General features: G+C 41.3%; 2 protein-coding genes across 2 annotated transcripts; one reads left to right on the top strand and one right to left on the bottom strand.

The window, feature by feature from the left end:
• Positions 1 to 8,931: 8,931 nt before the first annotated feature.
• On the top strand, positions 8,932 to 13,458 carry LOC117488867 (insulin-like growth factor-binding protein 3). Its single transcript, XM_034138018.1, has 4 exons — positions 8,932 to 9,348; positions 9,949 to 10,190; positions 10,862 to 10,981; positions 12,586 to 13,458. Exons 1-4 carry the CDS (start codon positions 8,970 to 8,972, stop codon positions 12,709 to 12,711), a joined length of 867 nt encoding a protein of 288 aa, XP_033993909.1. The 5' UTR covers positions 8,932 to 8,969; the 3' UTR covers positions 12,712 to 13,458.
• Positions 13,459 to 13,577: 119 nt separating this feature from the next.
• LOC117488832 (insulin-like growth factor-binding protein 1) lies at positions 13,578 to 15,702 on the bottom strand. The gene is made up of 4 exons (XM_034137964.1): positions 15,317 to 15,702; positions 15,048 to 15,184; positions 14,723 to 14,851; positions 13,578 to 14,612 (listed from the first exon to the last, which is right to left on the bottom strand). The coding sequence occupies exons 1-4, from the start codon at positions 15,654 to 15,656 to the stop codon at positions 14,484 to 14,486; spliced, it is 735 nt and encodes a 244-aa protein (XP_033993855.1). The 5' UTR covers positions 15,657 to 15,702; the 3' UTR covers positions 13,578 to 14,483.
• Positions 15,703 to 16,312: the final 610 nt, after the last annotated feature.

The following is a 16,312-nucleotide window of genomic DNA, read 5'->3' as shown; positions in this document are numbered from 1 at the left end:
CATGGCCGACACTGATTAAGCCTGTCACATACAGTATGCCTGTCTCTTCAATTTGCAGCTTTCTAATAAACTTCACAGATTTACAGTTTTTTTTTTGGCAGGCTAAAGCCAAACATGTTTCACTTTTTTGCAGATAATTTGGAGGTGAAAGGCCGTGTTCATCAGGCTAACAGAGCTCATTCTCATTCCCCAAGCACCCCAGCTCTTTTTACAGCCACTTAATTAGAGGGGCAGGGCTCATCTCGTTCCTCTGAGGCAGAATAAAGGTTGGGGAGCAAAAATAGAAAGTGCATTCTCACATGGCTGCACAAATTGAGGCCCCTTAATTTTGTTTTCAGCAGACTGCGAAGCCTCAAAACACATTTAGATTAATTGTGGAATTTCGTATCAGGCCACATAAGAGTTCAGGCCAGGTCAAGATGATTCACAACACTACCAGAAGCTTCAGAACTAAAAAATGTATGTAAAGGGCCACAGCTGCCCATTTCTTAGAGAAAAAACATAAAACATTTCATGTATTGCTGTCATGGCCACAATAAAAGGTGACCCATTAACTGGAAGGTTGCGAGTTTCAGAGCTCACGGTTGCGAGATGAATCCCAGTCAATAACTAGATATATGTCACTGCCTATGGCTGTGGAGGGGTCTCTATTGGTCATAGTCATGGTCACTGAGCTGGAGAGACCATGCAGTGAGGTCAAGTGCTGCCTTTGTGATGTGAATGTGTGAAAGCAGCCACCCATCATGCTCCCACTGTGATCGTTTTTTCTTCAAATGGAACGTAATAATATACATTTTAAAGGTTTTTATTTCAATAAATAAAAGCTTTGCATTTTTGGTCGACTTGGCATTTGTACCACTTGCACTTGCTGGTTAGTGAAGGTAAAACTGGTGGTGGGAAAAGTGTGTCCAACTTCTCGTTGTCAACAGCAAAACCAGCCCCTGATCAATTGCCAATTTATTTTGACTTTTGATTAGTTTCTTGTTGGGCATACATGCACATTGTACCCCTCAATTATGACACAAGTCTTATCATCATAGCATTGAATGTCATTAGGGTGTCACAAAAAGACAAAATGTTTTATGTCTTGGCATTAAAAAGTCATAGTTTGTTATGTCATCATCATCAAACCTAAATGGAAAATCCAGCATGGAAATCCTAGGGATAAGGCAATATTGAATGCCTTCTTCATAGACAGAGGACAATATTTATTATGTGAAAGGAAAATCGGACAGAGATCTACGAAAGTGTAGGCACAAAAACATTTTGTTTTAAAGAAGTAGCAGTAATAAAAACAAGAACATTCCAAGTATACCGATCTGTGTGACCATGAAATTCTGCAACTTGCTTAGTCAGTATGTACAAATCATATATGACTCAAGGTTCAGCATCTAACATCTGAGCTGCAGCTGTTACATCAAATGGCTGCTTCTCCTCTTAAACATTATTTAAGCAGTGTGATGACATTCTTGGAGCGAAGATCTGGAACACAAGGAGAACACTGGAGAGCTTTGAACTGATGTCCAACACTGAAGATGTATTGCAAGTTACGGCCAGAGAAATGACAAAGACATTTGCTGACACACACATAGTGAAGTAATTCTGCACAAACAACTCTGAAGTTTCTCCCCAATATTTAAAGGGGACCTATCATGCAAAATGCACTTTGTGATGTCTTTTATACATAAATATGTGTCCCCGGTGCGTCGGGGAACTCACGCAGCGTCAGAAAAAATACAACCCTCTCTCTTTTCCTCCGTACCCAAATCTCTAAAAACAGGGCTACAACGGAGCTGATCCAGATTTCCATCCGCTGTGACATCATGGACCCACAGAAAGTTGCTATCAGAAACAATGCCTGACGTGTTTTGGACGTAATCTCGTCTTTGTTTACATTAGCAAGCCTCGCTAACACTCAGAGCTAACCTGTACTGAAGAGCACATGTGTTTAAAAAGCAGGAAATAAAAAAAAGAACTCACCTTGTGATAAACCTGCAAGAGAAAAAGCATTTGAGCTCCATACTGTTTCAGAAATAATCCTTGACGTGGTTTAAACAGGATGGCGTTTTATCACAGCAGAATTTAACTTTATCTCCGGTAGAATTCTGATCAGGCATTAGCTCCGCCTCCTCTTCTTTTCTTTTTTTCAAGCTAAGGACCCAAAATCTGCATTTCTCTAACAGGGCTGCAAAAGAGGGGTTTGAGCAGTATGAGGGATGGCTACAATGGGTGATCTGTTTGGTATTTTGAAAAAAAAACTTCACAGACATGTTTTATATAGGTATGGCCCTACAATATATTTTTCAAATATAGCATGATAGGTCCACTTTAACTAATCCCAAGAAATGGTCCACATTCTATGGCAAAATAATACAAGTCTGTATCTAGCAGAGGGATATCCCCCCTGCTCTCTAACCCTCTACGTCAACTTTATAAAACAATATTCCTTTTATTAGAAGAAGAGATTGTTGAATGACTGTATTCGGACAAGCAGAGCCCATTATCAGGATCATATCTGGACACTGCTGTGGTTGGATTCAAAAGCACAAAGGAAAGGCTTGCTTTATCTTTCAGGGAGAAACGGCTCTCCCAAGGCTGTTTGTCTGTGCCTGGGAAAGAGGAGTGAAAGGACAGTTTACCCATAGTGCCATAGATATAGTTCCCTATCAAGTAGTTAATATCTAAATAGATACATGTAGGCACAAATGCTTGTTGACAGCCCCTGGTGCCTGAAATGACATGGGTGTAGTGAGTCATCAAGATCTTAAAGCATTAAGAGGAGGTGGAGGATGGCAGATCAATTAAAAGTCACATTTGGTCTCCTTTAGCAAAGAAAGGTAACAACTAATAGTCATGTGTATATTGCAAGGTAAAGAGTGTGACTTAAGGCCTGAGTGAGCGTGAAAAAAGGAGCAGGTGGGAAACACAGGCTCTCATACATTTTACCCAGCGATCATAAGGGTGCCAAATTTCTTCATGAGCTTTCATCAAAACAGCAGCTGTGGCTTTTGAGGAACAGACTATTGCTGTAGCATCCGCAGAGGGCATGGGGGAAAAACATAAAATCCACAATAACTAATTGGATGAGCTTAATTCAATTATGGGCAGGTTTTCCATCCAATAAATATATGAAGGCCAAACTCAAACTAAGTATATCTATGCATTATAATTTAAATAAATTAATCCAACTCAATTTCAGTCCAACTCTTGCACTTACAACATATGTAAGAGCAAGAATGTTGCATTTCACATTTAATGCAAACATCTTAATTTTGAGATGCATCATTTTTACATTTAGCTTGTGCCCATCCCCATCCATCACAATCTTCTGGAGAAACTCAAGGTTGTCAGGAAAGCTTAAATCGATGAAGAGCAGACAAACCCCACAATAGCGCTGCATGGATTGTCACTAAATGGTCTCTTTTTTGTTCACATCTCCAGGCTTAGTCAATTTCAGATTATCTAAATAATGATAAAAGATGGTGCGTCTACCTCTAGGTATCCATGTTTCTACACTTGAGTAAGTGAGACAGACACTGTGCTGACTGACAGTGAGGGAAAACATTGGCTTCAGTGGATAGTTTCCAAGACACATTCAATTAATACGATATATTGCTTAATCTGTCCTGATAGCTGATAAACTATTTAAGTATGATATCATTATTCTCTAATGGTCTCTACTTCATGGGTGTAGACCATAGACCGTATAGTAGAACCATATGTGTGGTGATGAGGGTGCAGACGCATCATTAGCATGGCTTGAGAATATCATTCATTTTATTTTGGTTAGTAAAAAACTGTTTTAGTCTGGTGGTCCACCCTATCGCGTTGGTCCACACTGAATGATACATATAGTCGTGACATGCCTTACTCCCTCATACAACCAACCAAACACATTCTCCATAATCACAAAAATATTTGTGGGGAGTGATGAGGGTGAAGACTAGATGCCAAACTCAAGCTATATATTGCTGTTAATAAACATTTTAAACGCAAGTTGTTTGACTGAACTACAGTGATGGCACAATGCTCCGGGTCATGGGGACGTAACGTTAAAAGTTCTCCTGGAGGTAAACATGGCTGGACAATATGTTACAGTCTGAGAGTAAAAGCTCTCTTGAAGGTTTGTAATAATCACGTTACTGTTAAAATAACCATATGTTTGCTAGGTTGGCAAAGTTACTTCACATTATGGTTATCTAAACCAGATACAGTTTAATTCTGTTTTATATAACAACAGTTACCAGCTTACATATGTAATGATGTGTTCATTCGTACCCCAGTTGATTTAGTTGTTTTAGAAAATATACGCCGATTTACAGCTATCTCTGTCCCAATGTAAGACAAGATTTTTGGGCCCAATAATGGTTCTGATGAACTAATTTAGTTCCTGGGGCTTTTTGGTGTGAACGCAAATATATCGTAGTTCTGATGAATTATTGTGGGAAAAGTACTCCGGTGTGAACGCGCCAAATGTCACAGACTGAGACGAAAGTTGTAGTACCAATGTTCATAGCATAATAATAAAACAGGAAAGATTTTAAAACTAACTTGACTTGCATACTGCAACTTCAAAAAGTATATCAGATTGGTGGACCTGTCAGACTGACATCTCTCTCTTTTCTTTTCATTTCAGCATTTAACCCCACATCTAAACCACAGACCACCATCCCTTATAAACTAAATGAAGCTTTGTAGAGCCTACATCTGCGAGGGATATTCCCTCCTCCACCAACTGTAATTGTGTCTTTGTTTACAAAGAGCAGTGTTGTGTTGGTGTCAGTTAGAAAATGATATGTGATTGTGTAAGAATAAATAACATGTCATTTTCAGTACCATTTTATATTAAAATCCTTTGGGGGCATTGTTGTGGATCATTCAAAATACAAAAAATAACCAAAGAAATAAATGACAAATGAATCATAAATGAAAAAGTACACACTTTTGTGATGATACATGTTTATTTAAAAAACTTTATATATAATAATTGCTTTCTATACAATTTAATAACCAGGAATAACAAGCGTCTGATGGATTGAAAGAAAGTGATAGAACAAAAAATGAGAATCAATGTTTATAACTAGAGGTAGTTTGCATACATACATGTGCGAAAACATATTAAGAAAAGGCTTTAATGTGTCTATATGAGACAGAGAAAGACACAGGAAGTGATACTGTCTGAGGGGGACTCGGAGCCCAAAGTGAGCGGCGCCACTCTTAGCCTACTTCTGAGCACTCAGCAATCTGTCAGCCTGAGTGCTGAGAGCTCCTCTCTCTCCATCCTCCGCTCCGCTCAGATTACAGCCTTGGACTGCCTCGGGGGCCAAGCCTCCAGAAATGGGGACCATGACAGCTCCATGAACAGACCGGACCACTCCAAAAAAATAATTAACCAACCCTGGACTTAGATGAAAGGTGGCCTTTGCCATTTTGGCTCTTTGTTTTGTCCATTCAAACCACATCTAATAATCTGATAGTTGTTGAAGCTCTGTATGAGGGCCAGACATAGATGAATCAAAGGGAAGAGATGATCGTATTAATCATACAAGAGAGCGTTCATCCAACTAATTGAGATGAGAGTCTGTTTAAAAAGCTCTCAGACAGGGGCAACTATAGGAGAGAAGGTCATGAGACTGTGAGGCTAAAAAAGAATAACAGTGACTGGACCAGACTTGTCATGTGATTTGTGGCAGCCTCATTCCTACACAGTCCCACCCCTTCCCTTCTTACTACAACATACCTATGGACGCACACACTCTTTCCACACGCACACACACACACACACACACACACACACACACACACACACACACACACACACACACACACACACACACACACACACACACACACACACACACACACACACACACACACACACACACACACACACACACACACACACACACACACACACACACATCCTCCTTCTGGGTTAACTCAGACATGTTCTTCAGACCTCCAGCTGTTTAAACTATGCGCTTTTCAATCTGTGAGTTTTTGCACTTGCTGCAGATTTGTATGCTGTTCCTGACCACTACAATAACACCATCATCTCCACACTAAACACAGATAACCAAACAAACTAACAGAGCCAGAAGTATGGATGCTACTTAAATGAAGCATTATTATATGACATTAATTAAAATAATTAATATTAAAGAAAGGAATACCAAAAAGACATTATTGTAGAGCCCATTTTTTCTCACTGCCCATGAGAAACCATTCATATTTAAAAGGAACCTACATTTGGGTGAGTTTATCTAACAAACACCCAAAAAACGTAATAATTTCATTTTTTATTTTAACTTTGAATTAAATTAATGTAGAGACCTCATTTACAATATAACCAATGAAAATGATACACTTTTCCTGTAAAAACCTTTTTGCGCTCCTAGGGATTGAATCACTTGTTAAAATGTTACTATTTATTGTACTACTACCAAGTTAAGGGATATAAATGTTTTTGTAAAGCAGCATTATGAAAATAACTGCTAGCAAAGAAGCATCCTTTGGCATTTATAAGATTTGAGATGAAACTTAGAATAACATCCTGAAGCATTCAGTCTATATTTAGCCAAGGAATTCAGTGCAATTCACTAGAGTAAGCTACAACACACCGACTGGGGCCAGTGCAACACCAGAGCTTCAAGCAAGTGTGCCTGATTTATCCAAATCATTTTAAAACAGTGGGAAATGGCTCCGGATTAGGATTTGACAAGCAGTTGCGGTTGGCCAGCGTAGCCTTTGACAGCAGGTTATGTTAAACACATGTACAGTAATATCCTGTGTGTGCAAAAGCAAATTCTTCACACTCCTTCTTTATTGAGTGGCTGTTCTGCGGGACGACATTCCTCTAGTACATTACTCCCTCTGCCAAACTCTCTCCTCTGCTATGCTGAATATGCACAGGTGGCTGAGAGACCCCCCTCCAAAGAGCTCTGAGTGGAGGAGAGGGAGGAAAATCAGCAGGCTTTTTTCAGCTTATGAAACAAATGTTTGGCATTCCACTGAGTGCTGCTCTGCTGTAGACCTGTCTGTTAACAGGCGGCAGAACGCCAGGGCATGTTGGCCACTGATTTGACATTGGCTTCCAAGAACATTTCAAAAGCTAAGAGGAACTGTACAACTCTCCTCTACCCCGTTATTCTTTTGAGATATTTTTTGGACATTTTGTGCTGGTGTATTCCCTCTCTCATCTGTAACCAATTAATAGTGGACCTAAAAATGCAACAGATGTAATTACTGAGGAATTTCTCACTCACATGTGTGGTATGTGTCTTTATTTTAAGATCTGCTTTGTTGCACTGACAAAGGACTAGACCAGGCCCAACTATGTCACACGTCCTAACCACAAGTTCAGAGCCCGCTGCTTTACTGTATGTGTGAGGAACAGGTACATGAGGTGCAGTTTTTTCACTAATCAAAAGCACTCAATACCATATGGGCAGTTCACCTTGAATCCTGTTTGGCTGGTGGATTTTCTCCAGGTTTGAAAAAAAACGTATTATTGAGAAAGAGTTGATCAGCAGAACTTGTGGCTAAATTATATTTTAAGTTTCATCTTTCCTACATTAAGACCTATACAACCCTGCAACAGTACATATACTAATTTGTAACCTGAAGCTACAGTCCTGCAAATGCAAATGACTGAGGAAAATGTTAAAATGTAGAATATTAATAACATTATTTTATTTTAGTATAGTATGTAAATGTATGTTTTGTTAAGTGGCGGTAAAACTAAAATGTACAAACATCTAGATTGACAGCTTTTATTGTTTTGTTGTTCAAAAATTGCGATACAAGGGCGAAATTAACGTTTAAGCAGCATTTAAACAGTCTGGATGTTCAATCTAGAGAATTTATCACACACTGTTTGGTAGTTTCAACTATTAAAATGCACAATATTTAATAAGATTTCCATTTCATGTGAAGTACTATTCTGCTATGTAACTTTAGTTATCAATTAAATGTATAAAAGGCACATTTGCCCTTGGAATGAGGTGGAGTAGAAGAATAAAGGGGAAACTAAAGTAGGCATAAGTACCACAGAAATGTACTTAGTAAAATTCCACCACAGATTTTTTGTATATGTCATAGGCTTCAGGGTAGGCTTATACTCTATTGAAGCTTGGAATAATCATCTTATGCATGGATTGGTCCCAGTTTATGTGCTTAAACCATATACAGGTCATGCAGGGTCATGGGTCGCAGCGTCTTGGCCTCAGATAAGTGGATACACTCACACAAACACACAGTGATGTGAACACATACATACACCCTCACACATTCGATGGAGAAACACACAAATAGCTGAAGCCATGTAAGCCTCTTAAATTCACTGCAAGTGTCACCGAATTATTCCGAAATTAGAGCTTCATGACACACGCACACACACACGCGCACACACAAGAAATACACACGCACACACACACACACACACACACACACACACACACACACACACACACACACACACACACACACTTTGGCGCCCCCTATGAATGCATCTGTGCATGACAGATACTTGGACTTATGTGGGCTTTTCAAACCAAGAGACACATTCAATTGTTGTGTATTCTCTTGGGTAAACATTTTAATTAATTGTGTGTCTAACAACCTGACTGCATATAAACTGCATTAGACAATTTATTAAAATGTTGAATATTCACATTTGAACTGTTAGACCTCAACTAACTGCTTCAGAAAAATCTTTATTTAGTTTTGTTCAGAAGTATTCTTATAGAGCCTTACCTTGAATGTTATTCTGCTGCTCTGCACTTGCTCTGATGGTTTTAAAGGGATAACGGAGTCGAGGCAATTCATCAGTAGACCACAAACTATTCGGGGGTGTGCCTACAGCCGCTGGGGTCTATATATTGAGATGTTTTGTCCGGTGGCTGTATGTGAATCAGATGCTGTCCAGGGAAAACTTACCGTCACATTAGGGCAGCGCACTTCCTCACTTTATGCTTTCAGACGCCACAATGGATTCCTGTTTTCGCGCACTTTGCATGACTTTTGTTCTGGCATCGTCAGGTGCGGTTGGACCGGTGATCAGATGCGAGCCCTGTGATGTTGGAGCGCGGCTTTTGTGCAAACCTTTACCCAAGGACTGCGCCGAGAATGTCCCAGAACCGGGCTGCGGCTGCTGCATGACCTGTGCGCTGAGCTCCGGCCAGCCGTGCGGCGTGTACACCGGGAGATGCGGCTCCGGACTGACATGTCAGCGGCAGCCCGGGGAGCCGAAGCCTCTGCAGGCTCTGCTGGACGGGAGGGGGACGTGTGCAAACGCTACTCATAAACGACTTACCGCCAGACCAACACCTCCCGTCAATGAACTGCCAGGTAATTCATACAACTGTTCCATGCTTCAAATGTAGACCATAGATGCTTTATAATTGTGAAATTATAACTATACATTTGTGTCACCATCTTTAAACAAAAAACGTGTAATCTTAAAAGTGAGTAGTTTAGTATTTCATGTACATTTTTGCCAGTTATCAAGTTATAATTAATTCCAATTCCATGGCATAACATGAGAGTAAATGCAACTCAAAGCTGGATTTACTTATTTATTTCACTCAGAAAATGCTCTTCATCAATGTAAAGACAAGGTGGAGAATGAGACATTTGAAGAATATGGAGTTTTTGGAGAATTTGATGGTGCATATAAAAGGTGCAACTCAATGTGAAGACCTGAATTGGAGTACCTTGACTAGGTATCTCTATTCAGCTTATACATTTAAAGGAAAGAGACTACAGGGATTCAAATTAATGGTAGAAACACTTTGGTGGTAGTTATTTGACATATTTCTGTTCATTTCCTTCCAAAATGGAAAGATGTATATATATATATCCTCATGACACTCAAGGTGACCTCCTCCAGCAAGAGTATATCTGTGTGTACTGTTGTGTAATTAAACACATGTTGTTCTCAAACTTCAGCAGATCATTTTGAAACTCTGGATGAGGAGCAAAATTGCACCAACTTAGGCCTTCAGACCTCGTCCATCACCCACAGACCCCAGAGACCTCCACTTCACAAATTTTTCCCCTCTGCCAAGTCAGAGGTCCTGCGACGGGAGCAGCAGAAGAGAACCCAGAGCTTTAAAATGGAGGAGCTCCCGGGACCACTCATCACAGACCAACAAAACTTCTCTCTGGAGACCAAACAGGAGCCCGATTATGTAAGCACCACAACCAATTTTGAATGTCTTCGTAGCATACTAGAGGAATGTTTTTCTCCTCTTCCTCTGTGTTTTGGTGTTGTTCCCCTCTTGTGGGTGATGAAATGTTTTTGGTAGCGGTGCTGGGGGTTGGCAGGCATCGTGCGCAGTAGAATGGCATGGCAGCGAGCGGGTACGATGGCCCTGCGGCTGACCTGGGTCAGGCGGTTGTTTGGCCACAAGGCGTCCGCGTGCCGGGTGTACTGGGAGCCAGCAAATGATGGATTGGCCTATGTGAGTGCCTGTTGGGAAGCCCTGCTGCTATTTTGATCTTGTCTTTGGCCAGAGAAGTGAGCACACACTAGTAATGGGCTTTGACTGGCTGCTTTGATTAGTGACTGGAGTACTTGGACTTTAGGACAAGCCTTTTGGCTCCCACTTTGAGCCCTTTGAATTCACTTTATCCACCATCCTTTGTGTAAAGTGTAAGAGTTATAAGCAGCTTTGGTAAAATGTTAAGCCGCTGCAAGTCGGTCAGATGAATTAATTTCTATTCCGGCACCCCTTTCATATTGCAGCCACTATTGTTCAGGTATTACGGCAGATCAGTGTGTGGTGCAGCTCTCTAAACGTCTTTATTTGAAGAAGAAAATTGAAGAAAACTGTTTGTCTATTCCTTCCCTCATCTGCAGGGTCCCTGTCGGAGAGAGATTGAGAGCATTCTCAGCAGCCTCAAGATCACAGACATTCTCAACCCCAGAGGTTTCCGCATACCAAACTGTGACAAGAAGGGCTTCTATAAGAAAAAGCAGGTAAAAAGCACATTCAAAACACCATCATTTGATATTCACTCTATGCTTATAAATCCCTGCATCCATTTCATGAGAGCCTACACATATACTTCATAAAACCTTTCAATTTGTTTACAACTTTTGTACAAGGCTGTAAAAAGGAAACCCACATTTCCCTTTTTACATGCTGCATTTATAAAGGTTCATGCTGAAGTCTAGTGACTCAAACTTTAGCTCTCCTGCAGCCCAATTACAGATTTGTAGCTGTCCTCCTGTATTCATTGGTAGTCATTAGAGCCTCATCATTGCACCACCACACCAGTGAGGTAGACCCCAGCCACTGGCTCTGGAGACAGGAACCACAGGGGCCAAACCCCAGTGGGGTTGACGGCTGGGACGATGGCCGTTTAACGGGAACCCTCCCAGGGAGACAGACGTCAAGGTGGCCACCGGCACACGATGCGCTCCCCCCATAATTGCTGGACTTTTGAGAAGCCTGCACAGAAATAGAGCTGCAGCCATCCCCACGCTCACATGGTTCACCCACGATCGGGTTGTAATAAATTAGTGGTTCTGACGCATTCATATGGAGGCACTTAGGGCCTCCGCGCCACTGCATCACAACGCAGCTTTTCTAACATAGCAGTCCCTTCTGCTTAATGGAAGTGTTCTCCTTTACCTGCAATCATCTCATAATCACAACGCCAAGCTCATTGTCTTTGTTTATATAGAATGAACTTACTGTACCTCTGCTCATTTGCATGTTTTGAAGCAAAAGCATCCCTTATTACAGCTCTTAAAAACAGTTAATACAGAGGACAGATGTAATGCTGGAAGCAGATTAACTTTTTTCTGTTAACTATGAAAACAACAACAGTTTTTCCTTTAATAAAATCGTAAGACTCTTGCCTTACAGCTAATATTTGATATAATAATGATTTTTTCATCCTCCATACCGCCGATAAAATATGTTATCCCCCATTGACCCCCTCCCACTTGTTATGCAACAATGATCTAAAACAAGAGAGTCCTTTTGCTAACTAAATACGGATGTCTTCCTTCCTGATCAGCTCTGCCTCCTCTGTGGAGCAGCAGCACTGTTGCTTTAGCCCCTGAAATGAATGGCTGCATGTTTTACCAGAGTGGAGGTTGACCTTTAGTTAAATTGGCAGTACAATAACAGCCCTTGGGTAGCTCCACAGACTCTGTAAGTCATTTGTAGTACCCATAATTTGGAGCTGTGGGGTATAATCAGCAACAGATGATTCGTACTGGCCACCAGCTTCTGAAAATAGATCTTGGTTCTCAGTTGTTCACAAACGGGACTAAGCAAATATTTTACCAGGTTTCTGTTTACCTTAAAGGTCTCTATATATGTGTGTGTAACAGGAGGTAGACCATAAAAGCAGCTCAAAATACCACAGCGTGTCGGATAACCAAGGCTGCGTCGACTCAGCACAATCTGACCATTAATGCCTCTTAACTATTACTGTTCTCCTTCATTGAGTAAAGTGGCTTGTTACTCATAATGCTTCATATTCAACTGTATTTACACATTTAGCTGCCCCCCCCCCCCGACTTATTTCTCTTCCCTCCCTTCACCTTGTCCCTTCCTTTACTTTCAGTGCCGTCCATCCAAAGGCAGAAAGCGAGGCTTCTGTTGGTGTGTGGACAAATACGGGCAGCCTTTGCCAGGTTTTGATGGGAAGGAGCGAGGAGACGCCCAGTACTACAACTCCGAGAGCCAATAGGAGCAAAGCAGGATGGAGGGAGGTTGGGTGGGAGTGAGAGCAAGAGGAATTGTAAACAAATGGAGACACTGAAGATATTGGGAGAGAGGTCAAGAGATGGCTCGGCCGATAAATGGATGTTTGCTATTTCTATCTGTTGCCTTTGGGACCTTTTTCTGAGGCAGAGCAAGGGGAACAGAGGAAGAGTATTAGGAGGGGGAAGAAAGCCCCTGTGTCACAGATACTGTGTTTTCTGTGATGGATGGATTCTACATAAGCTTTCTGTCTCAGACACAACCAGAATGACTTCTAATGAGAGGATGCGCCTCTCAGACGCCCTATTCTGACTATAAAGAAAGAGACATTTGTCACGAACGTGGACGAGATGGCTCTTCATTCACGCACAATTAAGTGGCATTGCACGCATGTACATGCTTGTGATTTGTTTGAAAGACATTGTGTGTATGTATGTATATGTTATTCAGAGTAAGCATGCAGTGCCTTACTATGACTTCCTTTTTTTCCAGGTTGCTTCCTGCTCCTCAGGGAGTTGGACTAGGCTGTGCAGCTCAGACATTTGATCTGATCTGCGGTTATTACTGTTATGTTGTCACTTTGCATAAGCTGATATTTTTGGGATAAAGGCCACAAATTGTTATCTCTGACCTCTGTGTAGCCAGTGATTATTTTCATCACTTGCTCATTCACTAGTAAATATGCTGTTTGCATGTACAATGCAACCCTCAGAGGTCTATTTTTACTTAATAAAGGCAGTATAAAATGATCCAGGTATTGTATTTTTTTTCTCTTCAATTTGCCTTTTCTTGCTTTAAGTGTGTATCGAACTTTTATGGCAGTTACACAGTAAAACAGTAAAACATGACTTCATCGTGATTAAATAACATTTAATTAGGTGCACATCCAAAGAATTATAATAGTATATACATTGTTTCTACAAAACCCATAATGGAATAGCAGCATTTCTGGCAAATAGCATTCACAAACAATGTGGTTCAGTGCACATGCGCTCTGAACACTGAAGTGAATCATAATAAATACTTGAATAGATGATGGAAAGAAATAAAAACCAGGTGAGGAATGTGTAGCTGAGAAAAAATCCCTCAGAAATCTTCTGCTAAACCTGTGGACCTGCAGAGACTAGTAGAGGTAGAGAAATGCAGAACAACCCATCCCAACCTCATGGTGGCTTGGATGAGCCCTGATATGTTTGTGCTTGGCCTCCATGTGCATACTTGTGGCACTTTAAGTATTTCCCCCAATACCCATTGAGGAAAAGCCAATGGAGATACATTCAGACAATGTCAACACGTTGAATGAATGAGCGGCTGTGTTGTTTCTTGCCGCGCACAGCTCCAGTTTTGAATGAATTATAAAAGAAGAAACTGATCCTGAAGACTCTGAAATGGGCTTGGCAGGGCTGTTGACCTGTGGTTTTGAGCAATGGAGTTATTTAGTTAGAAACACAAATGTATACAGTGTTGCCCTATTTACAATCGCAAAAAAAAAATGGGCAAACATATAAAAAATCTAAAAATGACAAAATGGTTAATGCTTGTAAGAATAAATAAGTCTTGATACATAGATCATTTAAATAAAATGAGAGGAAATTTCCCCCTCTGAAATAGCTTTTTCTTACATTTAGTGTGAATGAGTGTGTTTTATGAAAGGAAGTCACTTCATCAGTAAATTGACACTTTCACTTGATGAAACATGTTTCCTTATGTCTATTTGTGTTCGTAAGTGATTTTATGGATGATAACAGAGTCTATCATTTAGTGGGTGACTTCTTGGTGACACTCTGATGAGTCAGCCAGCAGGTCACTGGTTCCTGGGAGCTTCTTCCCATTCCAGGAAGAGACACACCAGCAGCGAGCGGGCGGTCCGACCAGGGATGACTCACACTGGGAGAGAAACAGAGATGGGTAACCGCATGAATAAATCGTCCAGTTGGATGAGTCTATTTTAACAGGTGGAATGATTTTTGAATCTTGTGTAATCCTTAAGTTCTCACCTGCTTGGATTTGTAGAAGCCATGCTTATCACAGTTGGGGAGGTAGAAAGTTGTGAACCTCTCTCCTAGTTTCTGCTGAGAGCTGGAAATCATGTCCAGGGCTGCATGCAGTTCAATATGACAGGGACCCTGTGCAATAACAAGAAACAAGAACAACTGTAACAACCATGTATAAACAGAAACACTATATTGACTGCAGTAGATAGTATTCATTATTACTCTCTTAAAAATCCACAGCTCTTAAAAAACCAAGTCCTCCCTCTAGTGGTAGGAAAGCAAATCACATGACATCATCTTCATCAGTCAGGTAAACATGTTTGCTCACCTGTTGATCCAGTTTGTTACGGATGGCATTGACCCTGGCCGTGATGCTCTCTTGGCTCTCAGCAGTGTCCTGGTCCAAGGGAAGGTTAAGACCCAGCAGGTAGTGCAGGGAGCCATGGTCAGGGACATCACCTTCCCCTGTAGCAGTTAAGAAAACCATATCATTTATCAGAAATGTTTTTTGTGTTTCTTGGAGGTTACATTTGGCCATTTTCAGATTTAGAAGTAGCAAATGAGCAGAAAGAGAAATTCATGAAACCATGAGTCTACCTTGATCCTCAGTGCAGACCCCCTGTCCTCTGGTCAGAGCGTGGAGCGGCATGGCCTCATCGGGCCTCGGGGAGCAGCGGAGACCCTCTCCACAGTGGGCCGTGTGGACCCCGCAGGACGCCCCCTTCTCCAGAGCGCAGGCCATGCAGCAGCCACATCCCGGCTCCCTTAGCACCTGCCTGCAGTCCACAGGGATGGCAGGACAGTCGTTGAGTCTCTCCTGTGAGCAGGGGGCACAGCGGATGGGCTCCGGTCCCACCACGGGGGACGACCTCACCACGGCCAAGACAGCCAGAGCCACCGCTGCCACCCAAATCAGCTTCTCATATAATCCAGGCATCTCCAGTCTTCAGACAAATATACTCTTCGGTTTGGTCTTACCTTTAGACCTGCTCAGTCTAACTGTACTTTTTTTTCTAAACTGATTTCCCCGAACTAGCAGTAGGTCTATTTATGTGGACCTCTGGCCTCCGGAGGCGTTAATGATTGACAGATATAAAATGTGTTTTTACAAAGCTGCTTCAAGCGGTGGATGACCCTGCCTGACGTGCGTGGCTCCAGGTTCACGAGGTCTGTAGTCAATATTGACTTTGGAACACAAAGTGATTGTACATCAAAACAACCCTGTTTTTGACAGGAAAATACTGATCTTTGTGTTATGCCTTTTAAGTAATGAAAACAGTTCAAGTAATATATGTTTTAAGTACTTATGGCTAACATCCACAACTACCCAGATAATCCAAAAGCTTAAAGTATATGATATGTCTGGTGATTATAATGGTTTGATGTTGTTGACAAACTGTTATGTTGTGAAGTAAGGCTGACGTATTGTGCTTTGACACCGTTTTCAAACTTAAACCCTATTTGTCACTTGATGTGTCTCTTATCAGGCAGACAGATAAACAAGATCATTCCCCTTAAAGCGTTGCATAACCCCAACATCATGGATTGCTCTGCTGGATGCACAACATGTTTGTCTGAAGAAAGATGGTAGTA

This window comes from Trematomus bernacchii, unplaced genomic scaffold (genome assembly GCF_902827165.1).
Source record: "Trematomus bernacchii unplaced genomic scaffold, fTreBer1.1, whole genome shotgun sequence".
Taxonomy (NCBI): domain Eukaryota; kingdom Metazoa; phylum Chordata; class Actinopteri; order Perciformes; family Nototheniidae; genus Trematomus; species Trematomus bernacchii.
The sequence above is the reverse complement of the archived record's forward strand: the minus strand, read 5'-3'. Positions and strand labels throughout refer to the sequence as shown.